This window comes from Plasmodium malariae (assembly GCF_900090045.1).
Source record: "Plasmodium malariae genome assembly, chromosome: 12".
In the NCBI taxonomy this organism is placed as follows: Eukaryota; Apicomplexa; class Aconoidasida; order Haemosporida; family Plasmodiidae; genus Plasmodium; species Plasmodium malariae.
Genome location: NC_041786.1, coordinates 3,234,124 through 3,252,403, shown reverse-complemented (window position 1 = coordinate 3,252,403; position 18,280 = coordinate 3,234,124). Strand labels below are relative to the sequence as shown.

The window sequence follows — 18,280 nt, the reverse complement described above, 5'->3', positions numbered from 1 at the left end:
AGGACTTAAGGTAATCCACATTTGCATAATCTCATATTTGACCAAATAAATTACTTTTTTCCTTTCTTTTTAAATAGTATGTACTTCATAAAATACATATATACACTATATGCATACATACATATGTATTTTAACTTCTAACTTATTACAAATAACTAAAGGTATTATTAAAATGTATTTATAAATATTCCATTTATTCTAAATTACATATCATCATTCCTTAATTTTCTTCGTTATTACTTCATCTTTCCCATTTTTATATCTTTTTAATTCATCTTCGTCAATATTCTACAAAAAAAAATAAAAATAATAATAATAATAATAATAATAATAATAATAATAATAATAATAATAATAATAATAATAATAATAATAATAATAATAATAATAATAATAATAATAATAATAATAATAATAAAATTAAACATATATCGCAATTAAACCCTTTTTGAAAGTAGAACACACTTTTGAATTATTTTGTTAAATTATTATAAGCATAACAATCTTCTATATTATTTCTTTATATTTTTAAATATATAACCTTTTGATATTTTTGGGCTATCTGATTTATACAGGAAATAAAAAAATAAATAATTACTACAAAAAAAAATATATTAAATAAAAACATAAAATTCATTTTGGAGTTAGATTTTTTCCCATATTTTAAAATTGAGATTTTTTCGTCCAGAAAATTTTCAATATATGACGGATCGAAATTATTAGAAAGTCCGAGTAAAGGGAAAAGCGATATTACTTTCTGTAGAATTTTTATTTGCATTCCTCTATACTTGTTTGAAAATACAAAGATTAAGAACAAGGACTGAGCAAGGGTTTTTACAATACCTTTTCCCAAAATAAGTGGAATAAAAAATGTTCTAAATGGCATAAGAAAATGCCCACAACAAATTCCACACAAATCAAACATTACTGCAGAGATAGAAAAAATAAAATAAATAACTAAAATAAAGGGGTGAATAAAAAGTAGTAGAATAATATACGTATAATAAATACACATAGAACACAAGCATACTGAAAGCATAATATAAACTTAAGTCCATGGATATGTATATTACCATTAGGCCAACATGACAAAAGAAAAACAGAAAGGGATCCATGTTTTTTAATAAAATTTATCATCCATATTTTCATAGACGTAATCATATTCTGTTTTCCTTCTATTATATCTTTTTCAAAATTTTCATAATCATCATCATATAACTTGGACTATTATAAAAAAAAAAAAAAAACATACATACATTTAAAAATAATTTATAAATAAAAAGACACTTTCAAATTTATTTCATTTTATTATTTTTATTTTTCATAAAATAATGCCATTTCTATAAAATATGTGCACTTTGGTAAAAACTTTTCCATTTTTTCCATTCTTCCGTTAATTGTCATTTCCTAATCTTTTTCATATTACCTTTGACGCATAATATGACGTCAGATAAGGAGGTAGTTCACCAAATGCCGTTCCCATTCCCCATATAAAACAATATGGATATACTTTAAAAAATAATCTTGATAAAGTTATGTTCCCGTCGTTTCTACTTTTGCACTTTAGGTGAAAAAAAATATATATATTTAACTTCTATTTACATAATGCATTACTAATTATATAGTCTTTGTAACAACTAACTTTAATAACATACTACGAATATCAAAAATGAAATAATAATTTACATTCCTGGTAATATCTACTACGGTACGTGCAAGCAGATATAAATTTATGTATGTATATATATATATATTTATTTATTTATGCGAATGTGTTACTTAAGCAAATGTACATATACATCTTTTCAAACGTATATAACAATTCAAACTACTTTTAATGAAATATTTTATTTTGTTATTTTGTTTTTTTTTTTAATTTCACTTCAAAATGATTTCCGGAAGTTAGCAACGATCTCCACATATTTACCCTTGAGTCAAAATCCAATGAATTGCAATATTCAGACGTTGAACAAATAAAATAAATGTGTGGAAACAAAAACAATACCCCTGAATGCATACCGCATCCTAAACCTACGCTACTTAATATTCCTAAAGCAAGCCACCATATTACAACTTCTACATATATTATAAAATCATTTAAGTACTCATATTTATGTCTTATTTTAAATAAAAGCAATATAACTATTATAATCAACAGTATTATTTTATTGTATTTTTTATGTTTTTGGTATATATTCAAAATTATATTTTTCAATTCTAAAAAAAAAAGAGTAATAGTCTTGATAGGGTGGTAATATAAATTTATATCTTTCCTCTTTAAATACAACTCCCTTTTTTTAGCTTCATACAAATCCATCCTTATTTATAAATCTTATATATACATGTATTAATATTAAAAAAAAAATTAAATAAGGAAATAAAAAAAATTCATTTACTAAAACAAAAATAAATAAATATATATATATCTTTCTTTTATTTATTTTTAAAATACTTTTCCTTTTTAAAAATATGTTGCTAAAAAAAATAAAAAAAAATGTCACATTATGTAAACTTGTGCTTTTATGTTCCTTATGCTGCGTGTAAAATATATTATTTTTATTACTATTTCTTTTGATAAATTAAAAAATCAACACAATGTAATACCATAACAAATGTGTGGATACAATTATATTTGTTAGCAAAAACTGCGTAATTAAAAAAAATATCTATATTGAAAAATTTAGTACATAATTATATATATATATACTTATTTACATCGGAAATAAATGTTTACAGATGAATGGAAAAAGAGATGAACATAAAAAATATTCACTTATTATTCTTACATACTTCCTCCTAAAATGTAATATATATATATTTATAAATATATATATACATACATATATACATACATATATACATACATATATACATATATACATGCATATATACATACATACATATATATTTATATATATATGTGAACAATCAATTATCCTTAATAAATATATATGTTAATGTCATAAAATTAAAAATGACTATAAAACAATAACGTAAATATTTTACAAAAAATTTTGCAAAATGAATATTCTCATGGAATAAAAATATATTATTGCTTTCTCTTTTTTTTTAAATTCTTAAAAAAACTCCGCAAAAAAAGAAAAAAAGAAAAACATTAAACACAAATATATGCATACAATAATATTATGTATTCATAAATGTACATAAATTAAGTTATATGCGTATTCCATTTTCTCCTTGTTTTGTTCTTTTCGCATTAAATGTATTATGGGGGTATATATTAATATCATTTAATTTTTTCGTATTTTACTATACATTTTAATGAAAAAGTTTTTTTCTGATCATCTATTTTTTAAATGGTCAATAAAAATAAAATTTACAATTTTTGGTAATTCATATTTTTCTGTTTAATTTAGGAGCATATGTATATTAAGTATATGTATTATACCAGTAATAAAATACTTCGTACATGTATTTAACTATTGACGTGTTTTGTTAATGGATAAAAAATAAAATCATATGAACATTTGGAATTATTAAAATTAAGTTACGTACATGTCCAAAATGTGAATTTATACTTAATTTTTTTTTATTTTTATTTTTACCTAAAATCTCCTTTACATAAGAATACCTTTAAAATTATTTTATATGTATTATGTTTAAGCAGTATGTTAGTTACCGACGTGCTCCTTTTAAAATTAGTAAAATCATAGATTTCATTTAGTGAAATTTTATCAATATCCCGAGGCGATCTCTTAGTATATATAAATAGAAAAAAAGAATTTAAACTAATTTAAATGTAGAAAAATTACTGTGTAATTAAATGAAAAGCAAATTGGGAAAACCTTCAAAAAGAAAAAAAAAGAATAATCGTATAAAAAACATATAATATATAATTTGCACATATATATATATGCAAATATTAATCAGAATGATCTTGCTTTAAAAATAGAATTTGATGAATGTATTTTCTATTTAAAAATACAAAAGTAACAGAGAAGGATTAATTAACAAATTGTGTAGAAAAAAATTAATTGAACTTAGAAAAGTAGAAAAATTGATAATTTTTTTTAATATTATGTAGTAATAAATATTACTTATATTGTGAAATCATATAAATAATTTAAAAAAGAGTATAGAGAATAGAATAAATGAAAATTAAACGCAAATCAAAGTAAAGCAAGAAATACTCTTACTGCATAGTAATACAAGGAGAAATGGCTAAAGTTATAGTTAAGGGAAGCATATTTGATGAAAATGTAAATGTTAAGGATCAAGAAATTATGACCAAAAGGCTAGAATTTTTAGAGAGCGAAATGATTCTGCCACCAAGTAGTATGAAAGGTGTTATTGATAAAACAGCTGCTTTTGTTAAAAAAAATGGAAGAATATTCGAACAGAAAATATATAAAGAAAAAGAAAAACAGTTTGGCTTTATAAACCCTACGCATCCTTATTTTTTTTATTATCAATATAAGTTACATGAGTTATTTCTAGGTGCAGAAGAAAGGAAGATAATTCCTAAGGCTATTATGGAGATAAAAAAAAGAGAAGACTTAAATAAATCTACTAATAATGAACACATTTTAAAGATATGTGATTTTGTAAAAGAAGACAATAAAAAAGAGAAAAATAAAATTATCTACTCAATAGATGATCAAGCAGAAGAAGAAGGAATACAAAACCAAGAAGAAAAAATAGAAATAAAGGAAGACATATATACAATTATATCTCCATTTATCAGTTCAGTAGATGTTGATTTAATTAAAACAACAGCATTGTTTGTTGCAAGAAACGGAAATAAATTCCTAAATGAACTTATAGAAAGAGAAAAAAATAATAATCAGTATGATTTTTTAAGAGCAAATAATTTGTACTTTAATTTCTTTTCTAAACTTATTGACATCTATGTAAAGTGCTTACTTCCAAATACAGATATAATAGATAAAATAAAAAAATATTCAAACAACAAAAGTGATATTCTAAATTATTCTTATAGTATTTATAACCATAATATGAAAAAAAAAGAAGAAGAAGAAAGAAAAATTGAAGAAAAAACAAAATGTGACACATTTTATGATTGGGTAAGTTTCTCCGTTGTAGAAACAATTAACTTTGACGAAAATATTGAATATTTGCCACAGTCAATCGATTTTAATAATGTCGAAAATTATGTATTAAATCAATTATTCGATACGGATAAAAAATATACTAATTTGGAAAAAATAGATAATATTTATTATCACGCGAATAATGTAAGTAAAGTAATAGATGAAGGAGAAGATATGGAAGGAGTGGAAGAAGAAGATAAACACGATACAGATAAAGGGGAAGTAGAGGAAGAAGAAGATACAGAGATAACTAAACTAAGAAATAAATATACGCATGATGCAGCAGAAGAATCGAAAGAAAGTTCCTCAGAAAAGGATGATAATATTATTACTAGTAAAAAGGATATCAAAGAACAACAAAAAGGACACAAACTTGATAAATTGGACAAAAATAAAGAAGATAATGATAATGAATCACTGAATAAGGAAGAAATTAAAGATGATAATATTCAAGTTGTTGATGATGATGATGAAAATGAAGAAAAAATTATTGTCGTAAAGAATTACGAAAAATCCAAGAAACATAGAATAAATAATGAAAATATGCATTTATGCCCAATAACAAATCAACCAATTGATATAAATGATATGACGAAACATCTGAAAACATTATTATTGGACCCACAGTGGAAAGAACAAAAAGACAAATTATATGAGAGGGCAAAGAAGGAAGCGTCTTTCACACCTCTTGAGGATATTGAAGGAAATTTATCTCTTTTTGTTATTAACAGACCAGATCTTTTTGGATCTATTGACGAAGAAATTAATGAACATACATCAAATGAAAATAAAAAAAACACTAAAAATGCAAACAGTAATAAAAATGAAGATGTCTACAGCTATATTCATAATATTTACAACAAAATTTTGCCAGGACCATCCATGGCGCATTATCCTCAAAATGATGATAAAGGAAAAAAAGAAGGGAATATTCAAAAAAATAAAAAGCAAAGAAGAAATTAAGAATTAATATATCACGTAGCTTAACAGATAAATTGACCACCAAAAAATTATTATAACTAAAAGTTAATAGTCATTAATGAAATAATCTCTTTTCTGCAAAATTTGAATAAAAAAAAGGTAATTTTTATAATATTTGTATGTGAAGGGAAACAGAAAAAAAAAAATATCCATATTCATGTTATACATGCGCTCTTTTATTTTTTTTTATTGCATGCGAAGTTTTTTGAAATTTCGTGAAATAATAAAAAAACTGTTTTGTTCATTTGGTTTATTTAATATTTTTGATTAATCTTGTTCATTCTGCGTATATTACCTGTTTATTTTCCATTTTAAATAAACACTTACCCTTTAATTTTTGCCTGACGTTTTATTTTGTTATTTATTATTCTTTTTTTTATTCCAGTTTTAATTACATTATTTATATACATTAATTTTTTTGTCCTATGAAACTTTAACAATTTTCAATTTGTTCATCATTTTTTTTTATATAAACTCCTTTTAAATAAAAATCTATCTTTTCACTATCTGCAACGTGAATGCTGTATTTTTTAGTTACATCGCCTTTATTTATTGGCCTGTATTCAAAAATTTAGAAATGTAGGCATAAAATAAGTGCATGATGCAAAAAAAAAAAGGAAAAAAGAAAAGCTGACTTACGTAAACGTTACTATTATATAATCAGGAAATAGGAAGGGATTTTTTCTTTCTTCGTCTTTTCCAGAGCTAGTATTATCGACGTCATATGTTTTTCCAAATAAAATATCTTTCGTTTTGCTGAAACGAAATATGTTGTCATCTTCTTTTTTGAGTACGCAAGAACTCTGTATTGCAGGGGAAAAAAAAAAGAAAAAAAAGTTCATTGTTCTTTATTTCCTTTATAAAAATGCTAGTGCAGTAATTCATAGTTAGAACAGATTTGTTCATAATGATTTTTCATGGTGATTTGAAAAAAGAAAATGTTTCTTTTTTTGTTGTATTTTTCTTTTTGTTTTTGTTTAATTTTCCTTTCTTTTTTTCTTTTTTCTAAATAATACATCACTCGAAGAATCCTCCTCTTTTACAGCCCAGATGGCAGGAATTTTTGTCGTGTTAAATAAAAACAGACAAAATTTATACATTTTTAATTCATGAAATCTAAAATAAACAAAGTATACATTGTTTCTCATTTCAATTTCATTATATATCATTCTTCCCCTTTTTATTTTATCGCAAATATTATTCTCAATCTCATTTAGCTCTTTACAGTGTTCCATTTTTTGGTTTTTTCTATTTAAGTAATTAAATTCTTGAAATATGTGCATATTCTCCTTCATAATTAAAAAGGATACATTGTAATGACACTCAATACAAAACATTTGCTGATTTTTACTTGTTAAATACTGAAATGTTAAAAAATCCTCGTATATGTATTTCTTATCTAATTTATTTGTCAAGGACATATTATGATTAGTGTTATTTTTTATCTCATTTTTAAACTTCAATTCATTTATTTCTAAGTTTATGCACACTCGGCTTTTACTTTTTATGTGATACTGGAAAAAAAATATATATAATAATAATGATAAAGTGCAATCACTTGCTGAATTCTGCAGATGTGTATACATATATACAAATATATATATATATATATATATATATGTTCATGTTTACGTATGTGTGTATGCACGTTACGACATTCTAAACCCCTAGATAAACAAAAAAAATTATAAATGTAAAATAAGAACCGCTAGCTATGTCAGATAAAATCGTATATGCTATATATAAAGCAAATAGTCATTCATAATTACAAGTATATATCTTACTATTCTAGTATTTGAATGATCAAATTCTTCAAAATCTATATAAATATTTTTTATCTCAAAAAATTTTTTCATGTATATGTACGTATAAAGATGTATATCTTGTTGATTTATAAAATATAAACTCAATTTTTTGTTTTTCAAAAATGTTTGATCAAAATATGCATTTATTTTGTTAACATCTTCATATAATATGTCATTAATAGCCTGATTTTTATACATTTTGTCAATTCTTTTGTAAGCCTTTTTGTTGAAATAATTGAAATCAAATTTTACTCTTTTATCATGAGAACTGCGCAGAAACAAAAAAATAGTAAAGAGAAAAAAAATATGAAATAACGATAATATATACAATTCACTTGTAAGGATTACTTTCTTTGCATAACTATTTTGTAAAACTGCTAATTATTCTTTTGAGCTTATCGCTGCTTATTCTTTGTCTGTTGGTTTATTCTCCTATCTACATGTACATGTACATACATACATATATATATATATATATATTAATTTATTTATTTATTTGCCCTTTTTATATGTACATCCTTCACTTATACGTTCCTATATTTATTAAATTTTTCTTTTTTCATTACATTTTACTGTTGCATAATAGCATTATTCTAGGTTTCTCAATATTTATAGATAAATAAAAATGAAGAGATAATTGCCCTCTTAAACCTTCATTTAAAATATTACAAGATGACTTATTTTTAATTTCATTATTTGTGTCAATATGATGAAGATAATTGTAACTACAGATGACTCTATACAAATGATTCCCTTCTTTATGTAATATATTTTCCAAATGTATTTTCACTTTTTTTTTCTCCTTTTTATTCATATAGTTACTCGAATTCTCAATTCTTATTTCACAATTCTCATCAGTAATATCCGTGCTTTCAGAAGAACAGGACATGTTTTCCCTAGTTACATCACTATTTATATTTGTGTATTTTCCATTAGGACTTATGTTGCTTCCCCCTCCTTTCTTGTATTCTTTTCGTGCGACTTTTCCTAGTTTAACCTGATTAACTTCTTCAGCTCCTTCAAATTCTTCAACTTCCGCAACTCCTGTGTCCTGTTTTACGCTTCTATTCTTTTTATTGCAAAAGTAGGAAATTTTATTAAAGTTCCATGTAATGCTTTTCCTCAAATTGCACGAATTAAATATTGTAATTTCAAATGGTTTTAATATTTCATAAAAACATTTACATATTTTTTCTACTTCTTCACTTCTTTCATGTTTGCTTAATTCCTCATATTTTTTTAAAATTTCCTTATTTACGAAAATAGAGTTAATAAATATACATGCATCACCTCTTTTTGTAATTTTATGATGACTTAATAAATGTAATGATTTTATCTGTGAAATAATGGATATTTTACAAATGCTTTCACGTTTGCTTAAGTTCAATGTTATTTTATCCGTGTATAAATTAATGTTGTCCGTGTGTATATAAAGTTTTATAAATGAACTTTTCATAGAATTTACAATACTATCAAAGGGGAAAAAATCTAAGGAGAAATTATTTTTTAAGTTTAAACAATATTCATTCTTTTCATTTAATATTTTGTTCAAGTAATTATAATAATAGTCTTCGTTTTTGTCTTTATATTTAGCAATTATGTGCTTTAGTTTATTGTAATTCTCATAATTTAATTTCTCCAAGTTTATGTTCTTACAACTTATACACTCTTTTTTATTTAACTTATAATCATTGATAAAATCAGAAATTCCATTCCATTCCTTATTTGTAATTAAACTGTTTATGCTGTAATGAAATATTTCGTTTATAGTATCGTTTATGTAATTATTAGAACTCAAACTCAAGTTTAAATTATATTTATTTTTGTTACTTATAATTATATATATGATGTCACTTTCGTTTTTTACGTCGTAATAGTAGTTTTTATACAAATTTATGGTACCACTGTGTGTACCTTTTCCCGCTACCTTTTCCTTTTCCTTCTCTTTTTCTTTTTTCTTTTTCTTCCCCTTTTCCTTTACTTTTTTTTTTCCCTTTTCATTTTTAACTGCATCTATATCTTTCACTTCTTCTTCTTCTTCTTCTTCCACTTCCACTTCCACTTCTGCTTCTGCTTCTTCGATTATAGCGTCCCCTTTTTCATAGTTGTAGTGCAGTTCGCATTTATTCCTCTTTACGAAATCGATAAAATCACAACCTATGTTATTGCTTAAGCGCTGTAGGAGGGTGTGTACCCATATAAGTTTTGATATCTTTTGATTTATCAATTTTTCTGTATCACTCTCATTATTATTACCACCACTATTGTCATTAACAATAAAAGCTGACTCATCAATAGTCACTTCGCAACCATAACTTTTATATTCCGTTACTCTGTCATTTGTATCTCCTCCAAAGTTTTCAATTTCATTACTTAAGTTGCGTTCCCTATTTGTTTTTATTTTTTTACAGAATTCCATATTTTCAGCGAATTCTGACCTCATTTGGTTAATAAAACTTCCAAATTTTTTTAAAATATTTTCATCCAAATTAATGTTAAAAAATTTGTTTATTTCTTTAAAATTTTCTGTTATCGTTTTATTACTACTACTAGATATATTCTTATCATCTACCACTTTTATAAAATTTAATTCTTCCATCATTTCATTCACAAATGATTCAGAAATGTCTTTACTTTCTACTTCTCCCACTTTTTCCGCTATTTCTCTTAAATATATGTTTTTTTCATCATCAGCACATGTGTTTCCCATTTCCCTAGATTTCGAGTCGCACATAGCCTTTTTCATATAGTTAAATAAAGATAACAATAAATTGTTTTCATTTATTAAAATAAAGTCAAATGTATGTACATAAAAGCGTGAATTCACTTTTATAATTTCACGATATTCAAAATATTTTAAATTTATGGAGAACTTTAATTTTATGAAATTTTTGTTTTTAGTAACATCATCGTCATGAAATATCAATAACCTAAATTCGTGTTTTTTACTTTCTTTTCCCTTTATTTTATTTATATTAGGATCAGACATGATAATGCATCCATGAATTACATTTTTTTTACTACCTTCTTCGTTTACATAACTATCATTCTGAACAACTTCTGCTTTACTCTTTTGATTAGTCTGATAACATTTTTTATCATATGTTCTTCTTTTACCTCCTGAACAATACTCTAATGAAACATTTTTTATACTATTAATTTTCATAAAGGAATCAAAATCTTTGTAGTAGTATGTCAATTCCGGGTCACAATTATTAATTAATACATATTTCTTTTTATGATAATTGTACTCAAATGTATTGTTTTCCTCTTCACAAAAGTGATAAGAAATTTCAAGTTCATTTAAATTCTCCACATTTAAGTATAAAACATCACTACATATTCCGATATAATATTCTTCCCCCTTTTCGTCAATTTCTTTCTTTCTCTTCTTCTCTTTTTTCATATCAGACTTTTCACCATGACCTTTCTTTTCACACTTTATTATTATATTCTGGTTTTTGCTTTCTCCTTCTATTAAAATATTTTTCTTAAATGCATTCCAGTTCACCTAAAAGGAAATTAAAAATAGAAAAAAAAAAAATAAAATAACAATAAAAATTGCATCCACACCAACACGATTAAGAATTAGTTGGATTTTGTCAAAATGATGTACTAGTATTGCCTTAACATTTTACAGCTTCATTTTTGACTGTGTTTCCTTTTTATTCATTTGTGCATTTTGCTATATGTTAAATTCTTATTCCTATTATTTTATTATTTATAGCGCTATATATGATACGCGATACGTGCTTAGTGCTACATGTTGCATATTACATATTGCCTATTTCGTATGTCATTACGTTAAGATGTAGGCTTATACTTCCTACATGAGAGAAAAAGAAAAAAAAGAGGAAAAAGGTTTCTCTCAATGGGAGCAATAGTAGGCTCGAAGGGTATACAACAAAATGAGTCTTATATTCTATATCGCTATTATGTATATACACATTTTTATTTCTGTGATATTTATAAATGTTTTTAAAATATTTATTAAAATGAACTTCATTAAATGATTCTTGTTCTATATTATTAAATTTTTCCAAATCTTGTACTATATATTTTTCTTTGTTGAAATAATAGAAATGAGGTTTCCTATCATTGCAATTCGAAAACATACTTTTAAAACAATCAATGCAACTATCGTATTTAAAAAAACATTTACAAATAATACAATTATACAAATTATTCTTTTTTTTAATGTGGTTCTTATCTAATTCATTTTCCAAAAAGTTGTAAAAATTTGTTTTGAAGTTATTTAGTAGGTCTGTACACTTTATTATGTTATTCTGTTTTTTCCCCTTATACTTAAAGGCATACAAATAAAGAATATATAAAGATATAAAACCATATTTGTTATTACCAAAATCACTAATGTTTATTAATTTTAAATCTTTATCTAAATTGTTTATCTTTATTACATTATAAAAACAATAATGCGAATAACTATTTTTGAAGACAAGACTTTCTTTATCAATATTCACCCCTTTGCATTTAGTTAATATGCTTCCTTTTACTTTCTTTTTTATTTTATAATTACCCATATAAAAAATTATGTTCATTTTTATTTCGTGATAGCCATATTTGTTTACTAAAAAATACAAAGTAATTTTTTTTTTCTCCTGTGGTTTCAAGCAGTATTCCCCTTTTTCAATTTTGAGAATTCCCTTATGTCTTCCATCAACCTTTTCATTCCTATTTTGGTCCTTTTCTCTTCGTTCATTTTGTGCATTTTGCAAATTTGCTGCAATTTCTAAATTTTTTTCATTTCTTTCATTTTTCACATTTTTCAATGTCCCTTTTTTTAGCTCCTTATTGACAGAGTTTTTCACCATCACATATACTCTAACACTATCACTATTTCCTTTTTCATAAAAATATTTTATGAGTTTTTTGTTTAAATTATAATAACATTCATTTTCCACAGGTACATTTATTTCTTCTTTATTTCTCCCAAATTTCAAGTTCTTCTTATCTACTACTGGGTCTACTCCTATAGCTACCATACTTTTTTTATAATTTACCTTGTTTTTTTCTACTTCAGTGTTATATGTACTACTATTCGGTCCACCTTCGTTAACGTTTTCTTTTCCTTTGTTGTTATTACTTTTTCTTTCATTTTTCATTAATTTTATATCATTTAATAAACTAAAATAATCATAATAACATATACAATCCTCTTTTATGTCATTCGAAAGGTCGTTAAGCTTTTTTTTTTTACTTGTTATGTCATTATCATTATTTTCATCATTCTGATCTATTTCATTTGCAGGAAGAGAAGTTTTTTCTTCCATATTTTTCAACATCCTTTTCTTATTCTCTTCTTTAAAATTTTTTGTCTCATTTTGATATAGTAAAATGTCTTTATCGCAGTTTGATGAATCATTCAAATTAATTAAATTCTCAAAGTAGTAATTAACATAAAAGTTATTCTGATTTTTTATAGTAAAACTAGTTTTATACAAATGAAGGGGGTTCAACAAAAAACATTCTGATAACTTTTTCATCTTTAAATAAATACTTGGTTTAATTATATTAGCGTATAAATTCATGTATAGACTTATAAATTTTCTTTTCTTATTTTTCTTGTTAAAATAACTTTTTTTTTTTTTTTGTTTTTTTTTTAGACTTTCTTCACTTAGTTCAGAATAACTTGAATAGGCATCACTATATGATGAAGATGTATTTTCATAATTAGAAATATTATTTCCAAATAATTTGTTCCATTTTTTATTTTTTATCAATTTATTCTCATTAATACAAACTAGAGGAAAGCCACCATTTATTTCTTTCCTGTTTTTATGTATTTCTAACAAATCTTCTATATCTACATCTGATCCCTTGGTTAAATTTTTTAGAATTAAAATAAAATAATAATTTTTATAATTTTCATGTTTTTCTTGTGGCTTAAAAATAACATATATTCTTTTTCTCTTTTTATAGGATAATACAAAACTTCGAGGATATACATATATTGGACATGTATATTTTCCTTTCTTCTTCATCTTTTTCTTGTTTCCCTTGTTTCCCTTGTTCTTTCCTTCGTCATTCCTTGATTCTTTCACCTCGCAAGTTCCTTTGGACATATTATCATATAAACAACATGGAAAAGTCACATCAAACAATTCATCGTAGTTGTATGATCCTTTATTTTCTTTATCTAAAACAAATTGCTTTCCCTCCTTAACATCATTTTCTTTTATGTATATGTCACAGGATATTTCTACCTCAATTAGTCCATTGTTTATAATCTCTATTTCGGCGAAGCTGTATCCACTGTTAACCTTAAAAAGGAATAGGGGGGAGAAAACAAAAATAATATAAAGGGAAAAGGGTATAATTAAAAAAAAAAAAAATCAATTGAGAAGACATTCCATTGAACAAACAATAACAAAATCAAGAAGATAAAAGAAATTTCTACATTCAGAGTATAAAAAAAAGAACAAATTCATACTTGAATATCAGGATATTTAAAAGAATTCAACGAATTGCTATAAAAAAAATAACTTAGTTTGTCCTTTTTTTTATTCTTTATATATTCTAATAATTTATACTCATAAAGGTTCTCTAAATAAATTGAAGTAAAAGCATGTATTTTATTATTTTACTAATTTACTATTTTTTTTTTTCTAAAAAAATCAAATAAAAAAATTTTATGCAAAAATACCTGCTATATCTTTATTTATGTGTAGTAAATTTAACAATAGAGGCTCAACCATAGCTTTAATACAAAATTGAAAAACGTTTAGTTTTCCACAGTTAATGAAATCGTATTTTCCTTTATCTTCTAATTCGTCGAAATTGCATTCGATGTCTGTTACGATAATGTAGTCTTTCTCATATATACCTATTTTGTTGCTTCTATGGTGAACGAAAATACGTGAACATGGTATGAGTATATACACATATATATATGCGCTACGACAACAAAGATACGAAGAATGCATGCATTGTATATTCTCATTTTTACTTGAACGCAAAAGAGACATTTTGTTCTTCTGAATTTTTCAATTTAAAATAATAAGAATCTTGTAGTACATTTTCGAAATATAAGTTCTCAAAATTGTTAACTATTTTTTTGTATATGAAGAGGAAATTATATGAGTAGCTTTTTACATTATTATATGTATGGTAAGTGTCTTCATTTTCTTTTATTTCCTTTATTTCTTGTGAATCTTCTGTTTTCTTTATCAGCAAATTTATAATATTTTCTTCTTTCTCTATTTTTTCCTTTTCTTCATAAAATCTAAATAGCTTCTTAGGTAATATTAAAATGTTGACTTCCTTGCCTTCATTTTTAATTAAAAGTCTTCGAAGAGGGGAAAGATAAAAATAACAGAACAAATATGCGTATGAAAAAATAGGAGTATGAACAATTAAACCAAAGAACAATTGAACTATTAGACACGTGGACAAATAAAAAACGGAAGAACAACCCGAAAAGCTTCTTTCTATTGTTTTTTTTTTCTTTTATTAAAATAAGTTTGTTACGATTTTTTTTTCCTCTCATTGGGTCGAGTAGGGCCAAAATTTAAAACTTTATCAAATTTAATTTTTGGCATTGATTGAAACGCTTTTATCTATAAAAAAGTTGTTCGATGATGCGCGTGAGTACGTGTCCCTTTATAAATGTAAGAGCTATATATTCATACTGCACGCAAGACACAGTTCCTATATGACTGCATTATAATTATATAATATTAAAATTGCTCATTTTAATTAGTTTATTTTAATTATTATTTTTATTATTTTATTATTTTTTTTATTTTATCTTTTTTCATTATCTGTACATCTACTGTTTTATATCCTGCTTCCGATAGTAATTTTATTTGATCTTCTTGTTGGTTGAGGGTGAAAACATTAAAGCATACTTTAATCTTAGAAGTTCAAAATAAATAATACGTAAAATAAAACAAATTAACAAAAAAAAAATAAAAATAATAAAAGTTATGTATTTAATTTGTTCAGTGATGCAATTTACTTAGTTGATATGTAATTCTCCCCCTTTTACCTTTAAGGAATGTCCAGGAGCTATTAGATTATTTAAATTATTTTTAGAATTCTCCTCATTCTTATTAAACACATTAATTATATCTTTTATGTAAAAATGTTTTGATGCTGGGGGTATTATAATAATGTGCAGTAGAGTACTGCTCTTGTTGGTAATTAATAAATCTTTCGTTAGTGTTTCGTCTTTTGTTATATCTGTAAAATGCTTAATGGAATTCAACATAGGTATTATATGTATGTGCATGTCTTTGAGTGTGCATGTATACTTGTGTACATATATATACATATGCACAAATTATAATATCTTTGTTCAATCCTTTTTCTCTGTTATTGTATAACTCCAGCTACACATAAATATGGTTTTATTTTAGTTTACTATGGTTGTCGGAGAAATAGACAAATAATCATTTAAATCTTCATTTCTTGATAAATTCAATCTTGGGTTTTTTAAATAATTAAGGAACATATTTTCCTTCTCATGAAACTTTTTTATCTCTTCCTTATTCTCATCTATTTCTTTTCTTAAATCTTCTTCTTTCTTTTTTTTATATTTTTCTTCCAGCTTAAGCATATACTTCTTCATGTACTTATCTTTTTCTTCATTACTTAAATTGCTGATTTTCCAAAAAAAAAAAAAAAAAAAAAAAATTAAGGAATTATAAAAATCACCCCATATCACTACAAGCTTATATATTTATTCTTTAATGCTTAAATGTGCTTTTTAAAATTACTATTTTTCAATTTTTTTTTGCTTCTTTAATATATACGAAAATGTTTCTTTTTCCTAAAACATGATAATTCAGAAATGGGAAAATTGAAAATAATAAAAAAAAAAAAAAAAAGTTAGTTAAATATGGCAAATGAAATAAAATATAACAAAATAAAATTATGCATACTAAAAATATACAAGAAATAAAATAAAACGAACGAGTAGAACTAAATTTGCAAAGTACTTTTTTTGCAACTTATTTCACAAGTGGAAATTGCAGTCTCATATTGATACAGAATGTAATACATACGTTTTTTAATGTAACATCCTATACTATGAAAATTACTAATAGTACATAATTCTTGCTTATAAATGTATAAATATCCTATTACTTCTATACTAAGGGGAGATTTCATTTCTTGTTTTTTTTCAATATTTAAGTTGGTATCTACTTCTTTTGAATGTTTTTCATTTTTATTTCCTATATTCATAATAATTTCATCCATTTTCTTCTTCTTCTTTTTAAATGTTTCCATATCTTCTATAAATTGCTTACTTTTATTGAACTCTTTTAGACTGTAATCTTTATCATGTTGATATGTAGAAGATGTACTTTTTTCACAAGATTTTTCATCCTTCGTAAATGGCATATTCCTCTCAAATATTTCACTATTTTTTACATTTGTTAAATTATATACACTAGAAGGAAACAAGGCATCTCTATCATCTATGTTCCAATCTGCGCACTCTTCCTGTTCACCATCGTGGCACATTACTTTGTTACTTAAGTTATCTACATTTAATTAAGAATAACATGTATAAATTCATGCATATGGGTATATATTATGCGCATAAGCATATCCATATATATATACATATGCATATATATGCGTATATTTTTTTTCTAGCGTTTTATGATTATCCTCTCAAAGCGCTATTTAAATAATTGCATTATTTGTTTTATTTTTAACGCTTTGAAATTTACTTATTTTACATTTTGTATCCTTCGTAACATTTTTTTCGCCTTCAAAATCTATAACTGTTAATGTCGTTTTGTCAGTTATACTGTTATCTCCATTATTCTGGAAATATGTAGTTCTACTACTGGCATTTGATTCTGGCGTCTTTATAAATTCCTTGTTTAATTCTTCATTAACTTTATTAATTTTTCCTGAATCTTTCTTTGATGACTTATCTTTTTTTATCTTTTTCTTCTTTTCCATGTTTTATATATCGATGTCTTTTTTATGTTCCTGAAGCTGAAAATTGAAAATTTTCCCTTTTATAATATCTAAATATATACACATATACAAATAAATTCATAAGTTCTCAAGTATTAGGTACATAATTTAAATACTCAAAGATGTGCTTCTTATATACCAATTTTATATTAAGCATGGTTTTTTTTCTTATTTTTAGGCTTTATTTTCAAAAAATTTGCTCGTATTTAAAACTATTCTTAGCACAGGAAAATTATTGCACAAAAATAAAAAAGATAATATAAAAGGAGTAAAAAATAAAATAAAATTATGTTAATCAAAATAATGCAAATTAAAACAAAAAAAAAAAAAATTGCGATAACTAAAAATGAGAAATGCTTGTCACCCCCAAAGCGACTGTAAGATAATATTCAAAATGACGCGTTATGCATTCATTTGTAGAGGTTTTATATACAATGGGGGGTTACCAAAACTCGAAATGTTTAA

At 24.2% G+C, this 18,280-nt stretch overlaps 3 protein-coding genes across 3 annotated transcripts; 1 reads left to right on the top strand and 2 right to left on the bottom strand.

Moving 5' to 3' along the window:
- Positions 1 to 213: 213 nt before the first annotated feature.
- Positions 214 to 2,317, bottom strand: PmUG01_12079500 (conserved Plasmodium protein, unknown function; the record flags this gene model as incomplete). Its single annotated transcript, XM_029007042.1, has 5 exons — positions 214 to 288; positions 542 to 927; positions 1,074 to 1,224; positions 1,427 to 1,561; positions 1,883 to 2,317. The coding sequence occupies 5 exons, from the start codon at positions 2,315 to 2,317 to the stop codon at positions 214 to 216; spliced, it is 1,182 nt and encodes a 393-aa protein (XP_028863471.1).
- A 1,861-nt stretch (positions 2,318 to 4,178) lies between these two features.
- Positions 4,179 to 6,035, top strand: SF3A1 (splicing factor 3A subunit 1, putative; the record flags this gene model as incomplete). Its single annotated transcript, XM_029007041.1, has 1 exon — positions 4,179 to 6,035. One exon carries the CDS (start codon positions 4,179 to 4,181, stop codon positions 6,033 to 6,035), a length of 1,857 nt encoding a protein of 618 aa, XP_028863470.1.
- Positions 6,036 to 6,486: 451 nt separating this feature from the next.
- PmUG01_12079300 (conserved Plasmodium protein, unknown function) lies at positions 6,487 to 17,797 on the bottom strand (the record flags this gene model as incomplete). Its single annotated transcript, XM_029007040.1, has 16 exons — positions 6,487 to 6,610; positions 6,693 to 6,856; positions 7,070 to 7,621; positions 7,838 to 8,126; positions 8,425 to 11,369; positions 11,662 to 14,139; positions 14,310 to 14,422; positions 14,523 to 14,716; positions 14,826 to 15,164; positions 15,347 to 15,435; positions 15,646 to 15,732; positions 15,867 to 16,070; positions 16,242 to 16,479; positions 16,597 to 16,649; positions 16,967 to 17,367; positions 17,569 to 17,797. 16 exons carry the CDS (start codon positions 17,795 to 17,797, stop codon positions 6,487 to 6,489), a joined length of 8,499 nt encoding a protein of 2,832 aa, XP_028863469.1.
- Between the last annotated feature and the right edge of the window lie 483 nt (positions 17,798 to 18,280).